Source organism: Equus asinus, chromosome 20 (genome assembly GCF_041296235.1).
Source record: "Equus asinus isolate D_3611 breed Donkey chromosome 20, EquAss-T2T_v2, whole genome shotgun sequence".
Classification (NCBI taxonomy): Eukaryota; Metazoa; Chordata; class Mammalia; order Perissodactyla; family Equidae; genus Equus; species Equus asinus.
In genome coordinates this window covers 81,571,501-81,586,747 of record NC_091809.1, presented here as the reverse complement: position 1 = coordinate 81,586,747, position 15,247 = coordinate 81,571,501, and the positions used below count along the sequence as shown (strand labels likewise).

The 15,247-nt window shown below is 36.5% G+C and overlaps 1 protein-coding gene across 39 annotated transcripts in view; it reads left to right on the top strand.

Annotated features, from left to right (window-relative positions):
* Window positions 1-15,247, top strand: part of EMSY (EMSY transcriptional repressor, BRCA2 interacting) — a 97,206-nt gene that overhangs the window by 24,003 nt on the left and 57,956 nt on the right. For all 39 annotated transcript variants that reach the window (XM_070490651.1, XM_070490643.1, XM_070490638.1 and 36 more), the window contains one exon: window positions 3,165-3,441. In XM_070490651.1, coding sequence (XP_070346752.1) covers window positions 3,165-3,441 — 277 coding nt within the window. The remainder of the gene's footprint in view (window positions 1-3,164; window positions 3,442-15,247) is intronic.

The following is a 15,247-nucleotide window of genomic DNA, read 5'->3' as shown; positions in this document are numbered from 1 at the left end:
CCATTTGTTGACTGCCAAATATTGACCACCTGCTATGTGCCTAGCACTATGTTAGATGCTTCACATCATTATCTCGTTTAACCTTTGTAATGATTTGCATGGTAGGTGTTATTATCCCTATTTTATAGATGGAAATTGGAGCCCAGAGATTTTAACATGTCCATGGGCCTGCCATTTGTCAGTGGCAAAGGCAGGATTAAGCTTAGGTTCATTTGACTCTTAAACCTCTGGTCTTTTTACCATATTAGTCTACTTCTTCTCAGTTTATATGATGGCTGATGGTTGGTTTTGTATTTTTTACTTTTTTTTGTTTTTGTTTTTGTTAGCCCTGAGCTAACATCTGTTGCCAATCTTCCTCCTTTTTTTTTTTGCTTGAGGAAGATTAGACCTGAGCTAACATCTGTGCCAGTCTTCCTCTACTTTGTATGTGAGATGCCTCCACAGCGTGGCTGATGAGTGGAGTAGGTCTGCACCTGGGATCCAAACCCATGAACCCAGGCTGCCAAAGTGGAGCACATGGAACTTTAACCAGTTGGCCATAGGGCCGGCCACCGATGATGGTTTTTGTAATAATGCTGCATAGTGTTGCTGATTAAGTCTGTGTAGAAGTATGCCGGTCGACTCTATAAAGGTGTTTACTGGTCAAGGCTTGTTTGTCTCTCTTGACTCCTCAAATAATCAACAAACTCCTTAAAGTAATGAACCTGTACTTATGTCTTATAATTCTCTGTAATGTTGGAAATATATAAAAATGATATAGTTAAAGCTTCTTTGAGGTGTAGGTACTGACTATAGACATACTTGGTAAATTTTGACTAATTTAACTTTAGGCCTTCTTTAGAACTGATATAAAAATGAAAAAGAATTTCTCCCTTAAATTCTTTGGATTTTTCAAAGCAATTTTCTGTCCTAGATAGGTACAAGTAATTTTGGGGAAAGAATTTGGAAGAAGACACTCTGCTCTGTTTTGGGTATCACTACACCACCATTATACTCACCCAGAACTGTGATACTGCAGATTTGTAAATGATTTTTGTGTTCTCAACTATAAAATGGGGATAATAATAGTATCTGTGTTAATAGGATTTTGGGGAGATTTAAATAAGCAAGTGCATATTAGCTCTAGGAGTTCATCTTGATTATGTTCTTTTTCTTAACCCTACCGTTTCTGTACATCAAGTCCTATTGACTCTACCTCTTAAAATAATCTGAATCTGATCACTTCTCTTTATTTCCATTACTAACACCCCAGTCCAAGCAGCTTTGTCGTTTCTTTCCTGGTCTACTGTTATAGCTTCTTTACTAGTCTCGTTGCTTCTGCACTTGCCTCTTACCATGTAGCAGCTAGAATGATCTTTTAAAATATAAAGCAAATTTTGTTTCCCTACTTAAAATCTTCTCATGGCTTCCCATTATACTTACTGTAAAATTTTAATTCTTTACTCTAGCTTTACAAATTTGATCCGGCTTCTGCTTTCTTTTCCAACCCCTGCTTGCCCTCTATGCTTTTGCTCCACTGGCTTTTTTTCTGTTTTTAAATATATCAATTATTTCCCACCTTAGACACTTTGCACCATCCTCTTCTCTCTGCCTGAAATGCTGTGTCCCTATATCTACAGGTTTCTGGCCGTTCTTCTAAGCCTTGAAGTATCTTTCTTGCATCTTTTTTTCTCCATTCTCTGTATCCAAGCCATGAGCAAATCTTGTTGGTTTTCTTTTAAATATGTTCAGAATCTGTTCACTTTGTACCACAAACACTTTAGTCACCATCATCTCTGCTTGGTTTATCGTAGGAGCCTCCTAATTTGACTCCCTGTTTCTACTGTCTCTGCCCTACTGTACTTTTCACCTAGCAGATAAGAGTATTGCTTTTTAAAAAATACTTTATTTAACAGTTTTAGATTTACAAAAAAATTGAGAAAATAATACAGACAGTTCTCATATACTCTGCACTGTTTCCCCTATTCTTAACATTTTATATTAGTATGATACATTTCTTATAATCAATGAACCAACCTTAGTGCCTTAATATTAACTAAAGTCCCTGGTTTATTCAGATTTCTTTAGTTTTTACCTATTGTCTTTTTCTGTTAAAGGATTCCACATTACATTTACTTGTTATGTCTCCTTAGGCTCCTCTTGGCTGTGAAAATTTCTCAGACTTTCCCTGTGTTTGATGACCTTGACAGTTTTGAGGAATACTGGTCAAGTATTTTCTAGGATGCCCCACTGTTGGAGTTTGTCTGATGTTTTTCTTATGATTAGACTAGGGTTATGGGTTTTCAGAAGAAAGACCATAGAGGTAAAGTGCCATTTGCATCACATCATATCAAGGGTATATACTATCAACATCATCTTAAATCATCTAGTCCTCTATTACTTCTCTGAATCTCTCTCCTTCTACTTTCTGCCTTATAAATTCCAATCCTGTTCATTAGGTCCTTGAAGTTTCTTGAACATACCAAGCTTACTTCTGCCTCAGGACCTTTGTATTTACTGCTCCCTGTGCCATTGGGTGCTCTTCCTCTAGGTAGTAACATAGTTCACACCCCACCTACTTTTAGTTTCTGCTAAAATGTCACCTTATCAGAGAGATCTTCATTGAATACTTTATAAAAACTCATACAGCACTCCTGTTACCCTTTATTTCCTATCCTGCTTTATTGTCTCTCCTATTTATCTCTACATGACATACTTTTTTGTTTATTTTTTCTCTCCCCCTACTAGAATGTAGCTCCATGAAAGTATGAACCCTGTCTCTTTTGTTCATTCCACTATCCCCAGCATCTAGAACCATGCCGGGCACATAGTAGATGCTCAACAAGTATGTATAAATGAGTCACTATCCAAATTACTTTCCAGAGAGATTGTGCCAATTTATACTCCCTAAGCAGTATATCGAAATGCATACTTTGCTGTATCTTATACAGCATTGAATGTTGTCTTTTAAAATGTTTGGTTGGTAAAAATTTTTTCTTTGAAATGCATTTTGATGATTACTAGTAAAGGAAAGCTTTCATATATTTTTAACTATATATTTCTCTTTGTTGAATTGTTTCTTCATATCTGTTAAGCTATTTTTGAATTGTATATAACTAACTGCAAGTTTAGATACATTAGTAGCATAGTAGGTACATGAAAATAACTTATTTTTCCTTCCTTAGGTTATTATAGTGACCACATCACCAAGTTCAACCTTCGTGCCCAACATTCTCTCCAAATCCCATAACTATGCAGCAGTCACTAAGCTTGTACCAACATCAGTCATTGCTTCCACAACCCAGAAGCCGCCAGTGGTTATAACTGCTTCACAGTCCTCGCTGGTCAGTAGCAGCAGCAGTGGCAGCAGCAGTTCTACACCGTCACCTGTTCCTAATACGGTTGCAGTAACAGCTGTGGTGTCCTCCACGCCGTCTGTGGTCATGTCAACAGTAGCACAAGGTGAGTGATTCACCGTGTAATTCTCTCCCTCTGCTGTATGGGAATTTTGAAGAAAATTCTAGGTGTGTTTTTCTGCTTTGGGTGTGAATGTTCCTACTGTTATATCAGAGATTACCACTCCCCCTCTCCCAGTTTGAGAATGTTAAGATAGTGGGTTATCTCAGTTTTCTTATATTAATATGCTTACCAAGATTTTGTTTTCAAATACATACTACCTAGTCACCTAGGCAATTAACATTCACAGGATGTAGCTTAATCTTGTCAGAAAATACTTCAAAGGCATATACAAATATCTTTAATGAAATTTTTAAATGAGGAACTTGAAATTATTTTACTATAGGTCCTTCAGAAGAAACGTTAATTATACAATCGCTTCAAAGTAAGTTGCCCAGTGATAAGAAGTATGGGGAAGAGGATAATTTCAAGGACATGCCATTCACCTTTTCTTCAGTCTCCTAAATTTTCTGTATAGGTGGATGATGGGAGGTATTGATAGGAACTGAGGCTGAACTGAAGGTCAGTTGCTACTTAATAGCAGAGGAACGGAAATGTGGAACCCTCAGTTCCATGTTAGCGTAAATCAGCTTAGCTCTCTTCCATATCTTTGTGTTCCTGCCATGGAAAGGCAAATAGCACACTGTTGGAAATTTTCTTTTTAGTGTGGGTAAGTCTTAAGATGGAGATCAGAGGCAAGCATTTATTATGCAGACTTTATACCCATGGTTGTAGTCTATCAAAGGGAGCATAGGAGCAATATAGAACAGTACTTAGTGTTAGTTTTCATTGAATTTTAGTTGAACAATATATAGCTTAAGATAGACTGGGACTTGGAAATATTCTAGTTTATGAACTAGTAGTGAATGCAAGCACCCAAATAGGAAAGCACAGCCTTCTTCTTAATTGCTTTAGTAATGTTTAGTGTGTTCTATGTAACTGTATTAACACGGAAGAGGTTACCTAGATGTGGGTGTGATCGGTATTCCTTAACTCTACAGCCCTAATGGTATGAAAACATCTCTATTTTCTGGCTCTAATACCCATTTAATGTCTCAATCAATGACAGGTAATAGCAGGCTTGAAATTTTCTTTTATTTGTTACCTTAAGTAATTTTTTAAAACCATTCCAACTTTTCTATTTTCATAACAGTAGACTATAATATAGTATTATTAAAAATAGAAATAATTTTAATATAGATAATCTGTTTAAAATATTGGTTGCAGACATGATCCAAGTTCACCATTTCAATATTTGAAGGCGAGAGAAGGAAAGGCCACCTGTCTCCCCACCTTTCTGACCCCTGTTTCAAAACTATCATCCATGGATAGTTGTTTTTCCCTTTTATTACTCGTCACACAGTTTGCTCAAGTTTTACTGTATTAGAAAGATTACTGTTCTTCTAAAGAAGATGTGATGTGTGATAAGAAGGGTATTTCTCTTAGTTACTAATGAAATATCTTTAGGCAAAATGAATATTCCATGCTTCTGTTTTTCATTCTTAATTTTCTCCAGGTATCTTCTGAATCTCTTGGGAACTTAATGACTTTCCTATTTTCTCCTTTGCTTCTTAGCATCCTGTATTTCTTCGAGCCGTAAGTAGTTGTAGGGGAGCTGTACAACACATCTCAGAGATTTCTCATAAATTCACTGGAATTCTATAGAGCATGAGAGATGTAAAAGTAAACTATCTAAGTAGATACTATAGGAAACTATATGATTATTCTGAATTTTTGTTTGAGATATTTAATTTAGATATTATTAGTGCTAAGAAATTAAGATTTATTTTTTAAAAAGGTAAATGTTATTGGAAGTGGCAGTATACAGACTGCAGTTGTGATTCTGACTGGAGGACTTCTGTAGCAGCTCCTGTGTGGTTACCTGGGGCACAAGGGCATTCAGTGTGTGCTTCTGTTGGGGATTAGAGACAGGCTCTTTTAGAGCTGATGTATCTCTCTCTGGTTATTCTTGTAGGGGCAGCTGGTGGTAGAAGGGGAGAAGAGTCTTAGTAGTAGTAACTTGGTGGGTGACCCCATGTTTGTAAATGTAGAGATGGTTCCAAAGGTCGGGAGTAGGGGCATTGCATATGGTTGGCTCATGCTGTGGAAGGGAAAGGAACTCTTTAGTATTCAGAATAGGGAGTTCTTAAAATTCTACCAATTAGAAGGTTTTTCTGAGTTGATCATCTACATGAAAGGATAATTAAAATTTTTGATTATGGAAAATTCCAAACATACATAAGTAGCGAGAGTGGCAAAATGAACCCCCATGTGCCCGTTATCCAGCTTCAGGGATAAGCAACACATGATCAGTATTGTTTCATCTGTACCTGCTATTTCCCTCCACACACCCCTGAGCTGTAATGTTTTGAAGCTAATCCCAGATATCATATAATTAGTTATAAATATTTCAGTTTGTATCTCTAAAAAAGATCACAGCTCACAATACCACTATCACAGCTAGAATTTTTAACAATAATTTCTTGATATCATAAAATCTCTAGTTAGTATCCAAATTTCCTTGATCATGTCATAAAAAAAATCTTTTTTTTGAGTTAGGATCCAAATAAGATGAACACATTAGTTGATATGGTTATGTTTTTGTTTTTTTTTTAACGTATAGCTCTCTCTACCTTTTTTCCCCTTTTCTTTTAATTTATTTATTAAGGAAATCAGCCATTTTTCCTAAGAGTTTTTCATATTCTGGATTTTGCTGATTTTTATCTCCATGGTGTGGTTTAACATGTTCTCCTGTTCCGTATATTTCCATAAAACTGATAGTTAAATCAAGAAGCTTGATCAGATTCAAGTCTGCTTGTCTTTGGAGATAGGGGAATGGACATTTCGTAAGTAGTCTTGTGGTATTTTCTGTTGCATCTCTTCAAGGGGTGTGTGTCTGGTTTCTCTCTTTAATGATATTAACTTTGATTGGTAGGTACAAGTATTACCAAATGTTTAATAGCTATTGATAATCTTTGCCTTGATCATTATTTTATTGGTAGTTACAAAGTGAATTTTATCTTTTTTTTTTCATTTGTTAGCTAAAATTCTTAAAGAAGAGCTTTCTCTTATTACTGTTTTCCCTGAGATCCAATTCTTGTAGGAAAAGAAGGATAAATGCCTGATTATTACCCTTTATTTATATGTTTTCAGATAATGAGTTGGTTCAGTGACCAATGAGATTTTTACTCCCCAATTCATTAAGATTTTTGATGTCTATCAATCCATTGCAGATAAGTCTTTTGGTGCTCAAACTGTCCCATCCATTTCAGTGGGAGCCTCTTCAAATTGACTACTAAATTCTTTTGACACGACCACATTAGTCCTTAATAGCTTTCTAATTTCGTGGTATGGCAAGGTGTCCCGGGTTCATCTTGTGCATTTTCTGCCCCAGATTCAGAATTAGACGTTTCTTTAAGGAGCCCTGGTTTCCTAGTGAGAAATAGTGTTTAGACACCACAATCTGGGCGCTTTGGGGTTGGTCATTGTTTCTAGATCTTTTCTGTGGACAGACCTCAAGTCCTTTATTGTAACGAGGAAATACATCATTAGTTTGCACTGATGTTACCAATTCCAATTTAGAATTATGGGGGTTTTACTTCTTTGTTTTTCTATTTGTATAATTGTATCTTTTTTCTCCTCCTATACTGAAAATTCTGGTTCCTAATGATTAATAAAATTATGTATTTGATGTATACTGTAATATATAACAGTTTCAGAATAACAAAACCAATATGATGACTAACAATATGATTACTGAACAAAATTTAAGATTTCATTATGGTTATTTTGGTTCTTAGGATGTTCTCACTAAAGATATACAGTCAAATTAGTATATTTTAAAGTCACTTGAAATAACTTCCTCTGTGGTTAAGCTCTAATTTGGTATACAATTAGGGTAATTTCTTTCATTTTGTTTTATTTTTATGGATTGCATTTTAAAATTTTTGACTTAATTTCGTTTATACTTATGTAAAATATTTATGTAGTTCCAAATTCAAATCTACAAAACAAGGTGTGTTCTGAGAAGTCTACCTTTGATCTACAGTTCTTATACTTTGTTTTATCCTTACCTGACAGCTAACCTTTTTTTCCTTTACAGTAGTCTCCCCATACCTGCTGTTTCACTTTCTATGATTTCAGTCACCCATGGTCAACTGCAGCCCAAAAATATTAAATGAAAAATTTCGGAAATAAACAATTCATAAGTTTTAAATTGCCTGCTGTTCCGAGTAGCGTGATGAAATCTTGTGCCGTCCCACTTTGTCCCACCTGAGAAGTAAATCATCCCTTTGTCCTGCACATGCTACCCACCCGCCTGTTAGTCACTTCATAGCCAGTCTCAGTTATCAGATATACTGTCACCATATCGCAGTGCTTGCCTTCAAGTAACCCTTATTTTACTCAATAATGGCTCTGATGCGCAAGAGTAGTGATGCTGGAAATTTGGATCTGCCAAAGAGAAGTTATTGTTGTTAATCTCTTATGGTGCTTAATTTATAAATTAAACTTTATCATTGGTTTGTATGTATAGGAAAAAACAGTATATATGGGGTTTGGTACTATCTATGGTTTCAGGCATCCGCTGGAGGTCTTGGAACTTATCCGCCATGGATAAGGGGGGGGCTACTGTAATTTTTTTATCCTTCCTTTTTTTAACATATAAGCAAATATGTATATAGTATATTTCCCCTTTTGCTTAGATAAAAGGTAACAGATTATACACTCTGCTGTGCACTTTAATGTTTGGAACGGGTAATTTTTAACTTGGTGATTATAAGTCTGGTGCTGGTAATACAGAAAAAGTGATAGTTGAAATGTGCTTTGTGTATATAGAAGGAAATAGTTTGTTTTAGTGGACTGCTTTTTCACATTTGATTTCTTTTTTCCCTCTCTAGATTGCATATTTATTAGAGCAGAAAGTGTAAATAGCTTTTTTAAATATCTCTTAAATCCATCTGACTCCTCCTATTCCTCATTAACCGAAGAATGGGCTGCTGTTTATTGCTCACATTGATTACTGTGGCCTTTCTACTTTTTATTCTATTTGTTTCTCAGATAAATCTTGTTGCCATTTTCTTCTCACTTACTTTGGTGAGAGAAGTTTTCTTTCATTTCATTGTTCTCCTCATATTCTTTGTGGACTTCATGGATTATTTACCCAATACTGTGACAGTCTTCTGCTGACCTTTTATTTCCCTCCTTGACCCCACTTCAACACATTACGTCCAGTTACATTGTGTCTACTAATACTCCTGTTCTCTTCACTGTATTTATTTTCTTTAGGGTGGCCCTGAATGCAGTTCCTGTTTTCCATTTCTTTCTTTCTTTTTTTTTTTTTGAGGAAGATTAGCCCTGAGCTAACTACTGCCAATCCTCCTCTTTTTGCTGAGGAAGCCTGGCCTTGAGCTAACATCTGTGCCCTCTTCCTCTACTTTATACGTGGGATGCCTGCCATAGAATGGCTTTTGCCAAGCAGTGCCATGTCCGCACCCAGGATGCGAACCGGTGAACTCCGGGCCACTGGGAAGCGGAACGTGCGAACTTAACCACTGTGCCACCTGGCTGGCCCTGTTTTCCATTTCTGTTTCATGAAATCCTGCTTTTATGAAATCCCCCAACCCTGTCAATTCAAATGTGGTCCTCATTTAACATCCAAGTTTTTTAAAATCAAAAAGTATTAGTGGATTAAATAATTTTAGAGAACAATGGAGAACAAAAGCCCATTAGTAATCCCACCACTCTATTACAACAGCACTTTCCATTTTATATATTATTTCCTTTTGACCCATATGATATTTTTTATTGATTTGAAATGAAAAATCTGTATTTCATTTGGTATCATACTTTGTTCATGTTACATTGCTTCATTAACATTCTTCTATTTTTCTATAATTATTCTCATTTTTTTCAGTGCTGTTTAATATTTCTATTACTATTACATAATTCACTAAATTATTTCCTTAATGTTGGATATTTAGATTATTTCCAGGTTTTGATATTACAGATTTAACTATAGTGAACATTTTTTGAATTTAATTGACCCCTCTATTTTCTTAAAACCAGATCTCAGGAGCAGGATTACCAGATCAAAGGGTTGGAATTTCTTTGTAGAGTTTGCTAATTGCCATATTTTAGCTCCCTGAACTTTATCATCTTGAAATATTTCACTAGTGTGTATCCACTATGAAGTCTTTGTTCTTCCTGTTTGCTAAAGAAAGGGGGGTATTTCTAGATGATTTCTAGAATTAAAAAAAAATTTTGAATGGCATACTGTTTAACCAGTCAAGTTGTTTAATACTTGATTTTTTTCTTTTATCACGATGGGTATAAGATAAAATATAGGTAATATTCTTACAGTTATGTATCTTCTTTCCCTTTCATTTATATGACTTTGTTTTTTGATGTCTTTTTGGCTTCATTCTTTCTCTAGGGCTCATGTTAAAACACTAAGTATTTCATATTTATTCAAAATTACCGATGTAGCCTGAATTGTATGTAATTCCTCCAGATATGAACTATTATGTTTGTTTCACTGGTATTCACAGCCGCCTGTATTCTTTTGGGCATTCAAATGTTTAATAAATTGTTCACAGCCACTAGATTGTTAATATCTAAATTGAATTGCAAAATGCAATGAATAATTGAATGACTTTACATAAATCTGCATTGACAGAGTGATTGGTGTTTACCAATAAAAAAATTTATCATCTCGTGAAACCAAACGTCTAGAAGCAAGGAAGTTCCAGTTAAGTTATATAGTAGCTCACTGGAGCCGTCAGGGAGTTTTTTTTTCCACCTTTCTTCCCTGCGTTTCTTGGTGTATCAGCTTTTTTCCATGGTAGCTCCCATCGTGGTTGCAAGATGAGTGCATCAGTTCCATGAATCACATCCAGATATCACAGTGGGCACAGGATAATCCCCTTCTGTGGGTCTCTCTTAGGAAATAGAAAACCTTTCCCAGAAGTCCCTGGGAGGTGATTCCCCTCATGTCTTTTTATCTGTGTCGTATACCCTAGCCTAAACTAGTCCCTGGCAAAAAGGAATGGGGCCATCTTGACTAGCTTATTAGATCAATTAGGAATTGACTTCCAGTGTTGGCTTGGGGCCAACTTCTAAAGTCCATGCCAGTGCCCAGGAATGTACATCCTTTGGAGGGAGAAAATGGGGTTCTGTTAGAAAGGAGAAAGGGCAGAGAAGAAAGAAAATTAGTCAGGCAACCAAGAGTGTATGCTGCATTAGATTATTTAATAAATAATTTTTAAACAATTGACTTTTCATTTGGTCTTATGCATGTCAGTGAAATTAAATTGGTTGATGGAATTGTTCAAATTTTCCTCCTTTTTATCTTTTTTTTTCACTTGTTATATTAGTTACTGAGAGAGGAGTATAAAAATGTCCAGCTGTAATTGTGGCTTTGTACATTTCTCCCTTTAACTGTCAGTTTTGTCTCACGTATTTTGAGCTCTGTTACGAGGTGCATGAACATTTAGGATTGATGTCTCCTCTTGATGAAGTGACTTCCTTCTTCCTTTTCATTATGAAGTATTGCTCTTTTTCTCTGGTAATACGGCTTGTTTTGATGTCTACCTTTCCTGATATTAATATAGCCACTACAACTTTCTTATAATTAGTGTTTGCATAATATATCTTTTTCATCCTTTTAATTTTAACACATCTGTGCCTTTGTATTTAAAATGCTTTTCTTATGAGAATTGTATAGTTAGGTCTTACCTTTTTGTCCAATCCGACCATCTCTGCTTTTTAATTGAAATGTTTTGTTCGTTTACATTTAATGTAATTATAAATATGATTGACTTTATACCATCTTGATAATTGTTTTTTATTCATCCTTTCTGTTCTTTATTTTTCCTTCTTTTGGAGTTTTTTTTTTTTTTAAAGATTCCATTGCCTTATTAGCTACATATATATATATATATATATTTTTTTTAATAGTTTCTATAGAGTAGGGTTCTTAACCTCCACATATGGACTTTTTGGACTGATAACTCTTTGTTGTGAGGGGCTGACCTGTGTATTATAGGATGTTTAGCAGACCTCTACCTACTAAATACTAGTAGACACACTCTGTCATGACAATAAACAATGTCTCCAGTGATTGCCAAATATCCTGTGGGGAGGGGGTTCAGAACTCAGCTCTAGAGCTTACAACAGTCTAACTTCAAATAATATACCACTTCCCATACACTTAGAATAATATACTTCTTATTTCTTCTCTCTCATCCTTGTGCTACAGTTGTCATACTTTTTTTTGAAGAAGAAGATTACCTCTGAGCTTATGTCTATCGCCAATCCTCGTCTTTTTGCTGAGGAAGACTGACACTGAGCTAACATCCATGCCCATCTTCCTCTACTGTATATGTGGGATGCCTTCCACAGCATGGCTTGACAGGCACTGCCATGTCCTTACCCAGGATCCGAACTGGCGAACCCCGGGCTGCCAAAGCAGAACATGCGCACTTAACCACTGCGCCACTGGGCCGGCCCCAGTTGTCATACATTTTAATTCTATATATAATAAACCCCATATTGCATTGTTGTTATTTTTGCTGTAAGCAGTCAATTTTCTTTCAAAGAAATTGCAAAAAGAGGCGGAAAAGGAAGTCTTTTCTATCTACCAAGCTCATCGTGTACTTTTCCTGCTCTAGCCCTGGGATCAGCCATTCCTTCAAGGAGCCTTGATTCCTTTTAATGGAAACTAATAATTAGAAGCCAGAATCTGGGTGCTAGATATGGTCATTGCTGGGGGGGGGGGGGTGTGTGTGTATGCACCCGTCAGCTTACACAGACATTTATACACACACCTATTTAAATCTATATTTATTTCTATGTCTTGAAAACTATGGGTTCATACTGATATATCCAGTTTCAGCCAAACACTGCCAGTTAATTTTCTCCTTTCCCTTATTTGATAGTGAAAAACCTAGTTTCCATTATCTTTCATATACTTACTTATCTAAGTCCACCAGTGTGTAACCAGTCTGTCATTGTTCCTGCTGATGCCCCCACCTCCATGTGGATGCCTTCCTCACTGCACTCAGGCTCTGACATTCTGCAGACTCCTGCTTCACTCTACCTGAGTTCTGACACCTTGCCCATGTCACCCTTTTGTGTGGATGCCTATCTCACCCTGCTCAGCGCTTCACACCTGTACCAGGCTGTCCTCCCACCCAGAAGTCCTCTTCATCCAGTTTGGACTCGGGTACCACCCTAGCCACCCCTTCCCGTGAGCATCCTCCTCAAAATTTCAGACCCTATGCTAGGTGGTTCACACTCATGGAACCCTTTTTTATCCTACTTGGGCTTTAACTGCACACGTGGTGCAGTCCCCTTGTCCAGCAAGGACATCCTCCTTATCCTACTTGGACTCTGACTCCCATGCTAGACCAGTCTCTTTCGTGGGCTCTGACACCTCATGCTTGCCCATTCTTCTGCTTAGCCACCTAGTTTCGGTCCATCTTGCTTTGCACCACCTGTTGGCTTTAGTGCTGAATATTTTGGGAAGCAAAGGGCAAAAGGAAGAGGAGCTTTTTACTTGTTAAAACAAAAATAGCATTTATTATAGTTTGTAATGATGGATTTGTGTGATCATTTGATTGACTTCTCCTCTAATTTTGCTGAAGGTAGGGACTGTTTCATGGATACAGAATAGTTTTCCAAGGATCTAGCATAAAGTATGTGCTCAGTAAGTTTTTATGGACTGAATGAATATTCAGAGAGATTAAGTACTTTAATCAGATCATATAGCATTATGTGTTGAAGTCATGATTTTTAAAAATTATTTTATTTGTGTTCATAATAGTTTACATCAATGTGAGATTTCAGTTGTACATTATTTCTTGTCTGTCACCACATCAGTGCTCCCCTTCACCCCCTGTGCCCACCCCCAACCCTGCTTCCCCTGGTAACCACTGAACTGTTTGCTTTGTCCATGTGTTTGTTTATATTCTACATATGAGTGAAATCATCTGATGTTTGTCTTTCTCAGTCTGGCTTATATCGCTTAGCATAATTCCCTCCAGGTCCATCCATGTTCATGCAAACAGGATGTTTTTATCTTTTTTTATGGCTGAGTAGTATTCCATTGTATCTATATACCACATCTTTATCCACTCATCAGTCAATGGGCACTTGGATTGTTTCCATGTCTTGGCTATTGTAAATAGTGCTGTAATGAACATAGGGGTATATATATGTTACTTTGGGTTGTTGATTTCAAGTTGTTTGGGTAAATACCCAGTAGTGGGATAGGTGGGTCATATGGTATTTCTATTTTTAGTTTTTTGAGGAATCTCTGCTGTTTTCCATGGTGGCTGCTCCAGTTTACATTCCCATCAACAGTGTATGAGAGTTCCCTTTTCTGCACACCCTCTCCAACATTTGTTATTTTTAGTCTTAGTGATTATAGCCATTTTAACAGGCGTATGGTGGTATGTTAGTGTAGTTTTGATTTGCATTTCCCTGATGATTAGTGATGTTGAACATCTTTTCATGTGTTGATTGGGCTGTTTGTTTTTTTCTTGTTCAGTTGTGTGAGTTTCTTATATATTACGGAGATTAACCCTTTGTTGATAGATGATTAGCAAATATTTTCTCCTGATTGGTGGGTTGTCTTTTTCTTTTTCTTTTTTTTTTTTTGAGGAAGATTAGCCCTGAGCTAAGTGCTGCCAGTCGTCCTCTTTTTGCTGAGGAAGACTGACACTGAGCTAACATCTGTGCTCATCTTCCTCTACTTTATATGTGGGAGACCTACCATAGCGTGATTTGACAAGTGGTGCCATGTCTGCACCCGGGATCCGAACCGGCAAACTCTGGGCCACCAAAGCAGAATGTGCGCACTTAACCGTGCGTCACCGGGCAGGCCCCTGGGTTGTCTTTTTCTTTTGATCTTAGTTTCTTTTGCCTTGCAGAAGCTCTTTAGTCTGATGAACTCACACTTGTTTATTTTTTCTTTTGTTTCCCTTATCTGAGAAGACATGGAATTCCAAAAGATCCTTATAAGTTCAATGTCAAAGAGTGTACAACTTTATATTATCTTCCAGGTGTTTTATGGTTTCAGGACTTATGTTCAAGTCTTTGATCCATTTTGAGTTTATTTTTGTGTATGATGTGAGGTAATGGTCTACTTTCGTTCTTTTGCATGTGGCTGTCCAGTTTTCCCAACACCATTTATTGAAGAGATTGTCTTTTCTCCGTTGTATGTTCTTGGCACCTTTGTTGCAGGTTAGCTGTCCGTTTATGTGCAGTTTTATTTCTGGGCTTTCTGTTCCATTGATCTGTGTATCTGTTTTTGTACCAGTACCATGCTGTTTTAATCACTGTGGCTTTGTAGTACATTTTGAAGTCAGGGATTGTGATGCCTCCAGCTTTGTTCTTTTTTTCTCAGGATTGCTTTAACAATTTGGGGTCTTTGGTTGCCCCAAATGAATTTTAGGATTCTTCGTTCTATTTCCATGAAGAATGTCATTGGGATTCTGATTGGGATTGCATTGAATCTGCAGATTGCTTTGGGTTGTATGGACATTTTAACTATGTTTCTTCTAATCCATGTGCATAGAATCTCTTTCCATCTCTTTATGTCATTATCTATTTCTTTCAATAATATCTTATAGTTTTCATTGTATAAGTCCTTCACCTCCTGAATTAAATTTATTCCTAGATACTTTATTCTTTTTGTTGCGATTGTGAAAGGAATTGTATTCTTGAGTTCTCTTTCTGTAAGTTCATTATTAGAGTACAGAAATGCAACCGATTTTTGTAGGTAGATTTTGTACTCTGCAACTTTATTGTA